The 15,672-nt window shown below is 36.8% G+C and overlaps 2 protein-coding genes across 5 annotated transcripts; one reads left to right on the top strand and one right to left on the bottom strand.

Moving 5' to 3' along the window:
- LOC137942491 (transcription initiation factor TFIID subunit 12b-like) lies at positions 1–4,942 on the bottom strand. Of its 4 annotated transcripts, XM_068788169.1 has the most exons (10): positions 4,315–4,942; positions 3,478–3,702; positions 2,682–3,224; positions 2,362–2,436; positions 1,760–1,838; positions 1,342–1,406; positions 1,218–1,253; positions 883–1,130; positions 309–407; positions 1–224 (listed from the first exon to the last, which is right to left on the bottom strand). In XM_068788169.1, exons 1-8 carry the CDS (start codon positions 4,891–4,893, stop codon positions 948–950), a joined length of 1,785 nt encoding a protein of 594 aa, XP_068644270.1. In that variant the 5' UTR covers positions 4,894–4,942; the 3' UTR covers positions 1–224; positions 309–407; positions 883–947. The 4 variants fall into 4 exon arrangements, with proteins under 4 accessions (XP_068644270.1, XP_068644269.1, XP_068644271.1 ...); XM_068788168.1 differs by having other exon boundaries at positions 1–407; XM_068788170.1 differs by having other exon boundaries at positions 1–407; positions 2,682–3,221.
- A 2,206-nt stretch (positions 4,943–7,148) lies between these two features.
- LOC137936472 (probable sulfate transporter 4.2) lies at positions 7,149–15,160 on the top strand. The gene is made up of 17 exons (XM_068781178.1): positions 7,149–7,580; positions 8,983–9,031; positions 9,115–9,316; positions 9,480–9,648; positions 10,395–10,460; positions 10,566–10,673; positions 11,081–11,188; positions 11,280–11,345; positions 12,436–12,496; positions 12,810–12,937; positions 13,044–13,085; positions 13,409–13,525; positions 13,666–13,717; positions 14,001–14,139; positions 14,269–14,357; positions 14,498–14,574; positions 14,670–15,160. Exons 1-17 carry the CDS (start codon positions 7,290–7,292, stop codon positions 14,934–14,936), a joined length of 2,031 nt encoding a protein of 676 aa, XP_068637279.1. The 5' UTR covers positions 7,149–7,289; the 3' UTR covers positions 14,937–15,160.
- Positions 15,161–15,672: the final 512 nt, after the last annotated feature.

Below are 15,672 nucleotides of genomic sequence, written 5' to 3'. Positions count from 1 at the left end.
GTAGCCTGCAACTGTGCGTACCAGTACTTGGCAGCCTTCGATTAGTTTTATCATGTACACGAAGATGTCTCTTACAAAAATCACAGAACTAGTAGATCAATTTACAAGAATGATTCTCTGCCAACTAAGATTCGAGTACAAATCTATTTAATAATGTACAACAAATCTTTCGGTAATTCAATCTGCTTTAAAAATGTTGAAGCCAAGCCTCCTTTCTGCTTCAGCTGCACAAAAATGGAGTCACTGATCACTGGTGTTAGAGTGCATCATACGAATGCTGCATTAAAGGGCAAACGGGTTAGTGCTACCATCCTTCCTACTTGGAAGAGCATCTGTACTCCTCTTTCCGCTAGTGAAATTTCACATGAATCATGAGAATGGTTCCAGCATTTACTAAAATATCCAACCTGCAAAAAAAGACATGAATTCATTTAAAGAGCTCCTCCACATTCTCCTTATTCCGGGAAGACTCTTCTTATTGAAATCAATGAGATTGGAGAGAAAGAACAATTTAGAAATTAATATCTTCCCATCCCTGTATAATAATATGTTGCTACAGAAAACTAAAAAGGTCACTTCCTATCTCTAGAAAATAACCTACTCGTGTCAGGGATGATGAAGATCAAACACTGAAACCATTACAACATAAAGGCAATATATATCTCTTAAAGGCCTATTAAGTTTTTTTACTTTATTTAGACCTTTAAAAGAATAATCAATGACAGCAGGCCTTTTTTTCATCTCATCCATGCGGATCATTTTGTCTTCCCCATAGTGTTCAAATCCATAAAAGGAGGATGAATAGATTTACCCATTGCTGTACTGCGTAGGGCAATGCACACAACTATGAATGAATGATTGACTGGAAACGAGCATACTTACAGTCAGGATCACACAAGTGAAGTGATGCACATTAGAGGAAACCCATTTAGGCTGTAGCTAAACAACTAAAATCGCGGTACTTTCTGCATCATCAAAGAACCCACTGGAGGTGATAGCAACTGTTCTGAACTCGGTGAAGGTTTAATTGGATGATCAACAACTGCTGAACTGGCAATACCCTGTCGGATTGTGTCTCTTGCATTACTTGCGTCAGTTTCAGATTTTGAGGTCTCCATTAGTGCTCGTATCTGTTATGCAGTTCAGTTAATATCAGCTGAAAATTTTGCTTATAATCAGATAAAAAATGACAACCATTTAATGGTCATGTGAATTACCAGCCGCAAACGTTTTCTGTGTGCGTCACTTGATAACTGCATAAATATTTTTAAACAAAATATCTGTCATAGGATTTTATATTCTTGGAGATATGCCATATTCTTGAGCAATAAAAAGTCTTACATTATTCTTTTGAAACTTTCGTTCCTCACTAGTAAAGCCTGGAATAGTCAGATTCCAGTTTTTCTCTGCACAAGTTCCAGATCCAGTAGTAAGAAAGAAATAGCCAGATGTTGACACAACATGCATGAATATAAGAAACACTTTAAAAATTTACTTAACTAATCCGTATTTGCAGCATAATGGAATAAACATATATCAATGCAAAATTCAGTCTTAAATATATTAAGGAAAATTTTGAAAAACAGGCCAGCATCAATGTTAATGACAGCAACCTGGAATAAACACTTCATTTAAGTCTACTTTTTTATTGCAGAAAAAGTCATTTATGTTTGATAAGAAGTATCAGACCAAGATTTCCATTTAAAAATAAAAAAAATAAAAAAAATAAAAAAAATTCTATGAAAAGAAAGTATCAGACCAAGATGTAACAGTAAATCCTTGGATTCTAAAGTAGAAGATTTCCGATGCTTTGCTAGACTGCATGCAAGTGCTGTAACCTGCAAAAGGTGTAGATCAGTTTACATTAACACGAAACAGCAACAAAGCTTTGCAATATTCATAAATCAAAGCTCTATAATGGGTACAGTTAAAAATGGGAAGCAATAAATAAGTTAAGAATTATTCAATTGGCAAGAGTTAAAGCAATCCTAAATGAAGGATTGCTTTTACTCTTCTTTTTTTTTACATTTTTTTAGACAAAGGTTTTTTTTTTTAACATTCAAAAAAAAAATAAAAAAATGAAAGCAGTCTTTTAAGGACAAGCACCATAAATCTAATGTAAAAGACACAAGCACAGGAATCAGTAATGAATTAAAAATTAACAACACATAATGAAGAAAGTATAGAAGTTTTAAAAGAGAGAGAGAGAGAGAGATGAGGCCAGTGAATGTTATCTGCAGCAGTTTCCTCATAAATGCTCTCTAAGTTTTCTTTTGAAAAAAAAAAAAAAAAAAACTACAGTGGATACATGGTCAATGGCATCATCCTGACTTGTACATGCAAAAAAATTAACATCATTACCGAATCAATGAAATCATCAGCAATCTCCAAAAGAAGATCTTCAACCTCAGGATCCAGCTTCCCTTGTGAATCAACCTGCAGCACAATAAAAAAAAGGCAACCAATCAGTGGAGATAGTGGTTTCCAGGGGGCTTTCCACATCTTTAGACAACTTTGTGAAGGGGCTTCAGGTGGTTAACTAGCAATAAGTTGAGTATCAGAGCAAGAAAAGGGTTGATAGATTTAGTCCCTAGAAAAAACATCAGGCAAATAACGGTCCCAATGCATGAAATTTGCTTCATCATGCATGATATGATCTTCAAGAAAAGAGAACAGCAAACCTGTGAAACCAAATCCTGTATTTTTCTCTTTCCAAGCAGAATATTACTTGCTTCTGTCCCTTGACTAGAACTGCCACCGGGCGTAGCTGTGCCAGATACAGGAGTATTAGGCTGTGATCCTGCCATACTTGCAGATTTCTGGACAGCTGGCCCGGCCATCCTTGGGGATTGCTGTTGTTGCTGTTGCATCATGATCTGCTGTTGTTGATGCAACTGTTGCTGCTGCCCTGCCTGCTGCTGATGTTGAACTAGAGCTATTTGTTGTGGATTCAAACCCATTGTCTTTTGATTAATTTGAGGAGATGAGGAGAGTTGTTGCTGTATGAAGGCCTGCTGTTGTTGGGGTCTCTGTTGCTGCTGTTGAAGATGAAATGAAGGAGATCCTGGGGAGGAAAGTGCAGGCTGCTGCACTTTGTGCAACCATTGCTGCTGGGTTAAAGAATTTTGCATCAAAGCAGATTGTCCATTCTGTGCCAGCCCAGACAACTGAGGATTCATTGACGCCAGTGATGCTGTCCTCTGTAAGGTTTGAGCCTGCAGCTTCTACAGATGTACAAAGATCAAAAACCAAATGTTTTGATGTTCAAAATTTTCAAGAAGACTAACAGTGGAAAGAGCTAGTAACGCCTTTACAGAAATCAGTTGCAATTTTTCATTAACAATGACAGTTCTCATAAAATTAACAAAATTGTCTTAGATATATGCAAGTGTAAGGTAACTATAATAGATAAGGCTTAGCCTGCACAGAGATGACAACAGAAATCACTGGCATCAAATGTAGACATGTCGGAAATACCTGCGGAGAAGCAAGAGACATTTGTTGCTGCAGCTGTTGTTGTCTTATTGCAGTTCCATGGTTGACACGTTGCTGGGCATAGTTAAGGGCCCCATTTGTTCTCATTTGTGAATTCAGACCAAGAGAACTCATCATCCCCATTGCCTGAATTCCGTGCAATTGCTGCCCTGATGAATTTGCAGTATGAAATTGGGAACCCTGAACTAAACCAGTCTTGGGCCTTGACTGCATTGAAGAAGGGGAAAAAGCTAAGGGAAAGGTATGATCTAGATCTAACCAACTGATACATCACACTCTCCCAAATCACGTACCAAATATATATATATATATATATAGAGAGAGAGAGAGAGAACTGAGAAAATTTTCTCTCGCACCAATTAGGAATAGTTTGTGTGAAATAATTCCAAGTAGTTGATAGCTGGAGGCACGATATGAGAGACACAAAGTATAAATTGCAATAAGATATTTTTTTCTCATTGTCTTAAAAAAGAATTAAATAAATTGCACGAAGATCACCTAATCACCTTAGAATCGAGCATTAACTCTTAACCGAGAAAGTCGCAAGTAAATCCAAAGTCAAAGAATTAAAAGTGAATTATCTTAAATGTCACAAAAGAAAAAGTCTCTAAAACAATTCAATTAGTAACTACAACTATAGTAACAGTTGGAGAAAAAATTATAACCCAAGAAAATAACACGTAAAATTGGAAAACAGAACTAAATACTGGAAGTTAGGATCAGAAACTAGCTAAGTACCAATCAAACTAAAACCGAAGCCAAGAACCTACTTTTTCAAAAACAAAAAGAATAAATAAAACATAAGAATCTATTTTGTACCGGTGACAGCAATTGCGACTGTAAATTGAACTGAGCTGCAGCGGCAGCCGCGGCCTGCCCTGGCAAGATGGATAGGTGAGCTCCGCCCTGCGCCACCTGCCCCAACAACCCCGCCCGCGAAATTCCACCGCCCAATTGCTGCTGCTGATGCTGAAGGTGAGTGGTGGTGGTGCCACCAAAGTTCATTTGGCCGTACATTCCGGTCGACTGCTGCTGCTGCCTCATCGCTCCAAACTGCTGCTGCTGCTGCTGCTGGATCTGAGCCATTCTCTGCATGGACGGCGACCTATGTAGGGTTTGTTGGATTTGGAAATTCTGAGTAGACATCAGATTATTCTGTTGGCTTTGCTGCAGATGTTGTTGCTTTTGCTGTTGTTGTTGCTGCTGCTGCTGCTGAAAATCCAGGGGGCTCAATTGACTAATACGAGGAGAAGATATTTGGGTAATTTCCATAGAAGGAGAAGGAGCTATGGAAGGAGAAGCAATGCTAGGGTTTGAAGTGGTCTGAGGGTTCGAATTCATCGAGTCAATTGCGTTTGGGGTTTGTAGAGGTTTAGAAGGGGAGGAGTTATCAGCCATATTCAGGGACGCGAGACAAGCAGAAGGAAAATTTGAAAGGGTAGTTAAGGAGGAGAAGACGAAGGTAGTATCATTGACGTTGGAAGGTATGTTCAGAAGCTGGAACTTAATGGACCAAAGCCCAAAACGTATACCAATAGGTCCATCGATTTAACAAACAAATCCGGTTGGGTCTACCGGGTTTGTTTTCCGGTTTATTTTAAAATAAAATTATAATTTTATATATAAAATAGAGTTCCATGAATATCTTTTCCTCTTATTCGGGACATTTTTTAGCCTCACAAAAGCTGACTCCCAAGAGAAAAGCAGAGAAATTGTGGAGAAAATTTTCTCGGCTGCCTCCTCTCCAACGCTTCGTCCTCTATCCTCAGATCGGATTCCTCCCTTCGCAAGGAACCTCTCTCAACGGACGAGTCGTCCCGGTCTTGCAGGTACCTCTCTCTTTCTCTCGCTCGTTCTCATCTGTGCTCTCTCTCTCTCTCTAAGGCTGATCCGTATGCGCTGGATTTTCGAGTATAAAAGACAAAGAGGAGAAGAGTGGATGGACTGATATTGAAACAGTGACTTCTTGTGACCAAATCGATTCCCACTGATCAATGTTTAGTAATGACACGATGACTGCTCTGTATCTCGACATCTACCATTACTGTCGGCTTTTTTCAGTCAGCTGGCTTCTGTGATGCGCCTTTTCTTATCAATTAAGCTCAAGATTCGAGTTCTCTGCTGATATGTTACATGGATTTGGGGTTTGGATAATGAATTAAATGGAGTAATAGATATATTGCTTCATCTAATAGTTTTTTTTTTCCTTTTCTGTTTATTGATGCACGTCTTTTAGCCCTTGCATTTTCCCCCTGGTAAGACGATTCTGGCGTTTGTAGTGGTGATCAACATTTTTGTATACGTTAAATTGGGTTAAAAACATATCCAAAATGACTACCCAAGTAGTAAACCTTTTCGGCTAACTAATAAGTTCAAAAAAAAATTATGTCATTGATCCATATAATACTATTCCTTGACAATCTCCGTAGTCATGTGGATAATTTGGGTGAAAGACTTTATGGGTAAACACGTAGATAATTTGGGTGGAGACCCACATACTGAGTGTTTATTTTGATACCATGTTAAATTATGTCAAAGGCTTATCCTAAAATGACTAGCCAGTTAGAAAAACTCTTTTGCCAACTAATAATCTCAAGATTTTTAATCTCACTAATTCATATGAGGTTATTCCTTAATAATATAGGTTAACCATTAAAATGTTTAATAATGACAAAATGGTCTTTGATGGACTTTATCTTCTTTTTAAACTAATGGAAAATTTCAATAACAAGAAATCATATGGTTATGGTAACATGTGGCTTATATGGCCATTATTGGATCATTTCCATTCAATTCATTTCTCTTAGGAGTTCTCTCTTGTATTAGAGTAGTTTTGTCCACTCTTGTAGGCGGTACCTTTTCATATCTAATAGATCGGTTTCTTAGGTTGTATTGGCTAGCCGCTATCATGGAATCAGAACTGGGCATGCCACGTCTCACGTTCGAATCCCGTGAGAGGCAGTCAAGAATGAGCGGGGTGGGTATCAGAGTGGTTCCGTCCACTCTTGTTGGTAGTAGTTTTTCGTACCTAATAAATTGATCTGTTAGGTTGTATTAACTAAACACTCTGACATCTGGCATTGGCACTTTTCTCTTAATAGTTCTTTTTTGCATTGGCAGTGCTTGAAGGTAGTGACATTATCTGCGTAGACTTTGTAATGTTTAGCAATTCATTTTTCCAGTTTGGTATGGCTTGAATATTTTGGGTCATGGTTCATTTTTTAGTTAACTATTTATTATAATAAATACTTACAAAATAAAAAAGTCAAAATTTAAAATTATTTAATTTAAATTTAATAGTTTAGTTAAAAATTTGAGCGCATATTTAACTCAGTTGTATTTAAAATTCATATTCTTTTTTTATTATTTATGTAATAAAATATAGTTTATTTAGCCGCCTCAATTGTCACGTGGCAAATCTGAACCAATCTATTACATCAGCATTTTCGTACTCGGGATCCCATCAATGTTCTCTTGCAACACGCATCCATGATTGGACGTATCTAGCCACATTCCCGGTCAAATTATGAATTCTCCGCTAATGAAATTAGAAACGTACATTCTGGTAAAATTTAAGCGTCGGCCGAAACTCAAAAAGATTGTTGGAGCCATTCACGGCAAAGAATTTTATCATGAGAATCAAACCAGAGCCAGACGCCACCCAGAGACGAGACGTCTTTATGGTTTTTTACTGTAGCGTCTGATATGTTAAGCAGCGACCGACCTGAATTTCGTTTTTTGTTTTAATTTATCTTGCTTCACGGCCTTTTCGCAGGGGGGGCGTCGTTGTGCGCATGGAGATAACGTACGCCACGTCGAGCTCGTCCGACGTTGCGGCCATGTCGAACGCCCCCCGACAGGTGAAAGTCATCCCTTTTCAGCACCCTTCGGCGTCTCCTTCTTCGTCTTCTCCGTCGATTTCTTTTACTGCCAAATGGCGCGCGAATTTCAGCCGGATGTCGTTTCTGGAATGGATGGAGCTTCTCTTCCCTTGTGTCAGATGGATTCGCACCTACAAATGGAGAGAGTATCTTCAGGTCGATCTAATGGCAGGGATCACTGTCGGAGTTATGCTTGTTCCGCAGGTGCTCACAATTGTGCTCCTTCTGATTTATCACGTTGAATCTCTAGCTGGAGACAACAATCGGGATTTTCAGTCTCCTTTTGAAGATGAATTTCTTTGTTATTCCTCCGAGCTGACTATTTGATCTTCTCGTATTCGTTTTTTTATTAATTAATTGATCCTTGATATCTCTTGGTCATGAATTGTTTGATGGTGTGAAAGTTTGCGACTCTTACGTCGAACAGTCTAGACGGATGGCTTGTAAAGCTGTACTCGTAGTAATTTGGGAAGGAATATGTTTTCTTCGGTTTTAGTTTATTTTGAATTTCTTCTTTGATTTTTGAGTGCAATTGTTTCCACTTTTCATGAAAATTAGCAGAGGTTGTCTGGATCGGTGATAGGTTTCTCAAACTTCTGTTGATGTTTCTCTTTTAGTTGGATTTTGAATGGTTGTTAATTTTTTCATTATTTCACATTATATACCTCTTTTTTGAGGGGGATGGACATCAAATTGGCTTTGTAGAAACTTTTCCTTTGAACCTCTAGTTTGATATTTTCCGGTAATTTCTGTCTTTCATCTTTCGTTTATTCATTTTACTTTTATTTTGGAGTAAAAGGTCACAAAAAATTGCCATTAAATATTAATAAAATTTGATTGAGCAATTTCAGTATATCGTAGTTGAAACTTGCAGAGGCATAACCTGGCTTTTGCAGTAAAAAAAGATTCTTGTTTTGGAGTTAAAGGTCACAAAAAATTGCTGTTTTTAAATATTAATAAAATTTGATTGAGCAATTTCATTATATCGTTGTAGAAACTTGCAAAGGCATAACGTGACTTTTGCAGTAAAAAAAAAATTCTGAGAAGAAGTTAGTGCTTTGGTTTTGGTGTTTGTATACATGTGAAATCATTGCTTTATGCTGTAATTTTTATTTAGTTGGTTATATGGAGGTTATAGTGGACTATACAGTAGTTTAACCACTATTTTAACTATCTGTCTCGTATGACTTTCTTTTGAATAAAATAAACAAACTAGAAGATAGACGCTTAGGTAGTATTACTATAAGTTAACATAATAAACATTAAAATGAGAACCTTGATAAACAATTAAAACGATTTCTGTGAGATTTAAATATTTCCAAAAATAACTTACTATTGACAAATGCAAATTGATGTTGTAAAATAGCGAAAAAATATTTAACGACGAAACATATATTTTGAACTAGTATTTTGCTCTGGATTTGGAATATGGTCAAACTTTTATCCTAACTGTTCAGAGCATTATTTACTTGAATTATGACTTTTAAACCGACTGATTTGTTGTAGATTGGCTATTTTGAATATTAATAGTCTTTTTTGTTCCATATTTGGCACTTCCCTTTACTGACTATTTTAGCCCTTTTCTTGATTTTTTAAAAATGATCAGGCAATGTCTTATGCAAAGTTAGCTGGACTGCATCCAATATATGGCCTTTGTGAGTATTGACTACTTGTTACATACCTCTTGAGCCCTAAGTCCACAAAATATACTTCATTAACCTTTTTCTTGTACAAACAGATTCTGGTTTTGTTCCTATATTTATATATGCTATATTTGGGTCATCACGCCAACTTGCAATTGGTCCGGTAGCGTTGGTTTCCCTGTTGGTGTCAAATGTCCTGAGCAGCATTGTTGACTCTTCAGATGATCTGTACACAGAACTTGCAATATTACTTGCTCTGATGGTTGGGATATTAGAATGTATTATGGGTTTGTTGAGGTATGATGGTTTTGCAATCAGTAAGATTAATTATTTTCTTTAAACATCTGAACAGATATTTGTGTCAGATGATTTAATGCTTCAGTTAATATGTCATTTGCATAATTCATCTTCAGCCAGTACTTGAACAGTTTTTGACTATCATCCTCACACTTCTGTGTAGGCTTGGTTGGCTTATTCGTTTCATTAGCCACTCTGTAATTTCTGGCTTCACCACTGCCTCAGCAATTGTAATTGCCTTATCTCAGGCCAAATACTTTCTAGGTTACAGTATTGTACGAAGCAGCAAAATTATACCACTTGCCAAGAGCATCTTTGCTGGGGCCAGTCAGGTATATTTTTTGTGCATGTAATCCTTTTACTGTTAGAATTTACTTCTGGTTTCCTCCAATTTCATTGCGTTTATGTAAGTTTCTTGCTTTTGAACTTTCATTAGTCCTTATGAAAGAACGTGCCTACTAGTTTACCACCAAAGGATTAAAGAATCATAAACTTTTTTCTACCTCTACTAGTTACAGATTAATCCACAACTGAAGCCCTCATTTTACTTGCTACCTGTTAAAAATCTTACATAACTTCATTATGTCAAGCTTTTTGATGGATTTTGTTCTTAGTTCTGTCAAAATCTCATTTTAGGATTTTATGTTTGTCAATTGTATTCTTTTGAGCTACTTCTGGAGGTCGTTGTTGTGAGCCTGACTTATCAAGCCTCCAGACCTGTGTTTGTGCCTCAAATAATTAAATGAAAGTATAACAAATAGATTATCTATGTCAGCATCTTGATTAACTTACTTTCTGAAGACCCTATGTACTCATTATAACTACTCATAGTTCACTTTTAACTATACAATTGCTTAATTTTGCAATATATCAATAAAATTCTTCCTTTGTTCTATTTTTTGTTGGAGGTTCATGACACAGTGTCGAATAGAACATGCTGAACAAAATCTTCTTCCTGTAAAACCTGCTCGCGTTAGATCGGGAAAATTGTATTGCTGATATTCTTTTCTGTAAAGCCCTTTGACATAAGATGCATGCTCTTCCTTTTGTTTTTCTTATTTGTTTACTTCTTTTGTAGTTCTCATGGCCTCCTTTTCTGATGGGAACTCTCATTCTTGCTATCCTTCTCACCATGAAGCACTTGGTAGGTTTCTTATCTGCTCCTTTACTGGTCCACTTGTTCGCTCTCAAATTTACTTTTCTCACATTATTGGTCATTTGAATGATTGTAAAGCCTTAAATGCTGCAGGGAAAGTCAAGTAAAAGATTGCGGTTCTTACGAGCAGCTGGTCCCCTGACAGCAGTTGTACTGGGAACAGCTTTTGTGAAAATATTTCATCCACCTTCAATCTCTGTGGTATGTGTCACTATGAAGGACTTTCAAAAATATGGAAACATTAGATACTCTATTTCTTCTGCAGTCAGATTACAATGTGAACTTTTTTTAAAATACGTTAAGTATGTGAAATCCAAGCTAGGGCTTGATTCATGTTACTTTCTACTTTATGTTTAAGGCTTGCTAACCATAAAGAGGAGCACTATACTCTCTGTGTGTGGTGTGTGCGTGTGTGTGACTTGTTAACCGTAAAAGGGAGCATTATAGGCTCTGTGTGTGTGCACACACGACTTGTTAACCGTAAGAGGAGCTGTATAGGTTGTGAGCATTTGACTATAAAGAGGAGCAGTATAGCCTCTGTGTGTGTGTGTGTGTTGTTTGTATTTCATTCTCATATGCTTATTACAATTTTTGGGTTTTGTTTATAGGTTGGAGAGATACCTCAAGGCCTCCCAAAATTTTCTGTTCCAAAAGAATTTGGGCATATGAAGTCATTGATTCCAACAGCGATGCTCATCACTGGTGTAGCTATATTGGTACCAGACAGGTTTTTGTGCAGTCAATTTTGTTATGCAATATTTACTGTTTGAGCTTTGCATAATCGTATAAACAAATATATAATTTCAGGAGTCGGTGGGGATAGCAAAAGCACTGGCAGCAAAGAATGGATATGAGTTAGACTCAAATCAGGAGGTGAGGATATGCTGAACATCTTTGGTGTACTTCACGATCTGTCCATGCATTTGTTTTGAAATTTGTTCACAATATTAGCTTTTTTTCAGTATCTACAATCTAATTTTTACTTGAGATATATTTTATTTTGACTGTCATTAAATCTAGAAATGGGGCCTAATATGTTTCAGCTTTTAAAATGGCATTTTGAAAGTGTTGTTTCATTTTTATAAGATGGAGGAAATGGATCCTTATCTGCGCCCTTGAATATCCACCCCTAGCCATGCTTGTATCATTTCCTTCATTTCTATGGCCTCTCAATAGGCTACATTTTCTGATTTTAGTTTCAGAGATAGGTTACTACCTTGGGATGTTTGATCTGAGAAACTACATAGAAATTCTTGGAAAGAATTTGCTGTTGGTATATTGTTATGGTATAATTTCTTTAAGCCGAAAAGATGCAGCTGTATAGCACTGGGCGGGAAAAATATTAAGGGCTTGTTTACTCCTTGCATAAGAAACAGTTAATCTTACTCTTTTTCCAAAACTGGTGACACTTATAAAGTGAAGCAGTGATGATGAAAAATTAGCTGCACTGGCTTACATGGATCTTCTATACAGTATATTAGGTTTGCAGATGTATGTGTAGAAACCTTGTTGCATAAATAAGCACTTTATTATGTCATACATACAAAATGGAGCCATCATCAAAATCTGAAGGGTTCATGTGTCCTAAAAGTGACTTGGCACTTTAACCTGGCATTATTTGGTGTACTCTTTAGCCATTGGAGACCATTCTAACTTGTCTTAATTTGTTTTCACATTTTAAGAAGTGTACATAGAAGAATTTAATGGATATGCATCATTAGAGTGCATATTGAACAAAATCATTTCTCTGCAGTTTTTATGAATCACCAATTTTGTTCAGATTCTGCCCTTCTCTCTCTGTATAAAAATTATATCTTACTGGAATACAAATTAATTATGGGTGACTTGCATGTATTACATTATTTTCACAACCATCATTGCCAGATTGTCTCAAATATGTTGTGCTCTTTTAATTTTTTAGAATGTATGCGGAACAAAAATTTAATGTTGGAGTCTTTTGCAGTTATTTGGTCTTGGAGTTGCAAATATATGTGGTTCCTTTTTTTCTGCATACCCTACAACAGGTAAGGATACTAGATAGTGCTTTCGCCTGTTAAGGATCTTATTTTTCTTTCGTTGATGGTAGGATTTGCTGTTAGGAATTCCTTGCATATGAAATTTCTTTATTCCTATTTTTTTCTTTCTTCATTCTTTTAGAGTAGCCATTTCAGGTGGCAAAACATTAATAAAGTTCTAACTTTCAGGTCCAGTTCCAGTACAGAGATTCTAGTTCTAAATGTTTTGGTCTTATTAGTCAGTTTCCAATATCTGAGTTTGGTTTTGCGATAATCTTGTTCACAGAAGAGTACTTGTCTATGTTTTGAAATCAAACTGCAGGCTCTTTTTCCAGATCAGCTGTAAACCATGAAAGTGGAGCAAAGACAGGCTTAACTGGAATTACCATGGGAATCATAATGTGTTGCGCCCTTTTGTTCATGACACCGTTGTTTGAAGAAATACCACAGGTATCCCTGAACTGTCAAGGTTCTCTCTGTAGTTTGCTTCAGTTCATAATATCTTTTTATTGGTGATTTGCTGACTTTTAAAATGATTAACCTTCGGATGGTGCAGTGTGCTTTAGCTGCTATTGTAGTCTCTGCTGTGATGGGTCTGGTGAGTGTATCCGTATTTACTCTTCAAATAGCTGATAGTTGGCTTAAATTGGACTTAAAGTTATTTATTCTTTGACTTTAAGTTTTTATTAAAAAATTTAATTTTAAGCATGTGGAAATTATTTACTTTTCCCTTTTCTTCGATGAGTAGAGTGTGTTATATTTACCACTTAGTTTAGAGCATGGTACTAAGAAATGTTGAAGGGAGATAAAACAACCGTCAACTATTTGAATAGCAATTAGATGTAAATTCTTTTTGAACTTCACATGGATCTGCATTCGGGGAAGCTGTTACCAAGTAAAAGTTGAACATTGTTGTTTTAGGTGGATTATGATGAAGCTATTTTCTTATGGCGTGTGGATAAGAAAGATTTCGTTCTGTGGACAATTACAAGCATTACAACATTATTTCTTGGTATTGAGATTGGTGTTCTTGTTGGGGTAAGGACGTGCTTTATCTAATGTATTCGTATAAATGTCATTCATGTTTTTTATTCTGAATTTTTTTTATTCGTTGAGTCATTAATTAAGCATCCTAGAGTTCTATTTTGATGCCTATTTATATTTCTTCTGCATTTTAGGTTGGTTCTTCCCTAGCCTTTGTCATTCATGAATCAGCAAATCCCCACATTGGTAAGTGCGCCTGCTAGTTTAGGTGATCAAATTGTAGCATAACTGAGATAACCTTCTTGGTTTGGGATGAAATCTATTGTCTTAAACTGGTGTATGAGGTAAAATTTGCTGGACAGAGACTCTGGTGAACTGATACCAGCAAACTGGAAACTTTTTTATTGGAATAGCATCTAACTTGGCCACTCAAAAAAAAAAAGGGAAGCAGTATTATGATGACATGAACAATACTGACCGGTTCTTTATGCTGAAAAAACCCTCTGAATTCAGTATGTTTTTGTTACAGCTGTCTTGGGACGTCTTCCTGGGACTACCGTCTATCGAAATATTGAACAGTATCCAGAAGCATACACTTACAATGGGATTGTGATTGTCCGAATTGATTCACCTATTTATTTTGCTAATATAAGTTACATCAAAGACAGGTGAAGACTTGTACTCTTTTAAAGTGTAGAGTGACCGTCTGAATAAAAACTCACCAGTATTTTTATTTTGACTATGCTTTATGCTTTCATAAAATTGGCTATTTACTGATTTATTTTTGCTTGTCTTAGGCTACGAGAGTTTGAGATCAACATTGATGGATCTACAAAACGTGGTCCTGAAGTTGAAAGAATATACTTTGTGATTATTGAGATGGCACGTGAGTTTTACTCAATCACCTTAAAGCCTCTCACAGTTTCCTTTTTTTAATTTGGACTCGATGCATTTAAATCTTGAACTTAGGAAATGTCTCCCAATTATATAGAGAAATGATGTCACCTGATGTTCTTCCTGGTGCAGCTATTACATACATCGACTCTAGTGCAGTTCAAGCCTTGAAGGACTTGTATCACGAGTACACGTCCAGAAACATCCAGGTAAAAAGTCTTCTAAGAAGAATGACATATTTCTGGATTCTGCTTCGTGTAGTATCAGTAAACATACTTTAGTATGCCTGTTTATTCCATTTCAGATTGCTATAGCCAATCCAAACCGAGAGGTTCTCTTAACTCTTTCACGATCTGGTGTTCTTGAACTAATTGGCAAAGAGTGGTATTTTGTCCGGGTTCATGATGCTGTTCAGGTTTGCCTCCAACATGTACAGAGAATGAATGGCGCTGCAAAGGCAGGAAACATAGCACCCAAGAAGCAATCAGGCTTTCTGCAAAGGGTATTAATAGACCAGAGCCAGAGCGATTTGAGTTCTGAAAAGGAACCCCTCCTATCTCAGAAAGTGTGAGTCGGTTCTGTGATCTAAATTCTTGATTCATCTGTAAAAAATTTTGTGGCTAGTTAGTCACTATTTGTATCTTTTATTTTGTAAGATGCTCCAAATATGCATTGATTTGTATTTAATGATTTGTGGTTCTTGTGCCCCCACTTTATCAAGTTTCAATACTCTTTCAGTTTCTTTTAGTTGTGTTTGTATCAATGCCCTAAAAACCGATCTGGTTCAACTGAGTTTGAAATAAAAAAATCTGGAGAGACATTCTCCCTTGATGTTCGATGGGGTAGGGGTTATCGTCCTTCCTGCTTGCATGGTAGGGCGATGCCTCCCCCGCGCTCACTCCGAGAGCTCTTTGTTTGCAACAAGAAGTTAGAGATGGAGAGCTGTTCGCCCGCGCGAGCTTGCATTCGCAAGAATTTTATGGCGGGGTTATAAGCTGGCCGAGCGTTGACGTTGCTCACCTTGCAGAACTCGCTCGAGCGGGCCTCCCGGATAACTCTTAAGGTATTCTGTTCTTAATCCTCTCATCAAATGTCAGTTTCTTTGAGCTCTCTTATTAGTATGCATCTTCGCACTATTTTGGAGACCAGAATATCAACTTTACATTTCTCCATGGAGTGCGCTCCACCTGGAGCATCTTCTCTTTTAGGTAAAACTGTTTTGTACATTTTGTTTCTTACTTACAGTTAGCTTAGCTTCTGCACATTGGAAGTGCGAAACTTTTATCTTTGATTTTATTGTATTTTTA

Source organism: Aristolochia californica, unplaced genomic scaffold (genome assembly GCF_029961685.1).
Source record: "Aristolochia californica isolate CCGP_79_NKW_82.1479 unplaced genomic scaffold, dmAriCali1.0.hap1 SCAF_10, whole genome shotgun sequence".
NCBI classification, from domain to species: Eukaryota; Viridiplantae; Streptophyta; class Magnoliopsida; order Piperales; family Aristolochiaceae; genus Aristolochia; species Aristolochia californica.
The sequence above is the reverse complement of the archived record's forward strand: the minus strand, read 5'-3'. Positions and strand labels throughout refer to the sequence as shown.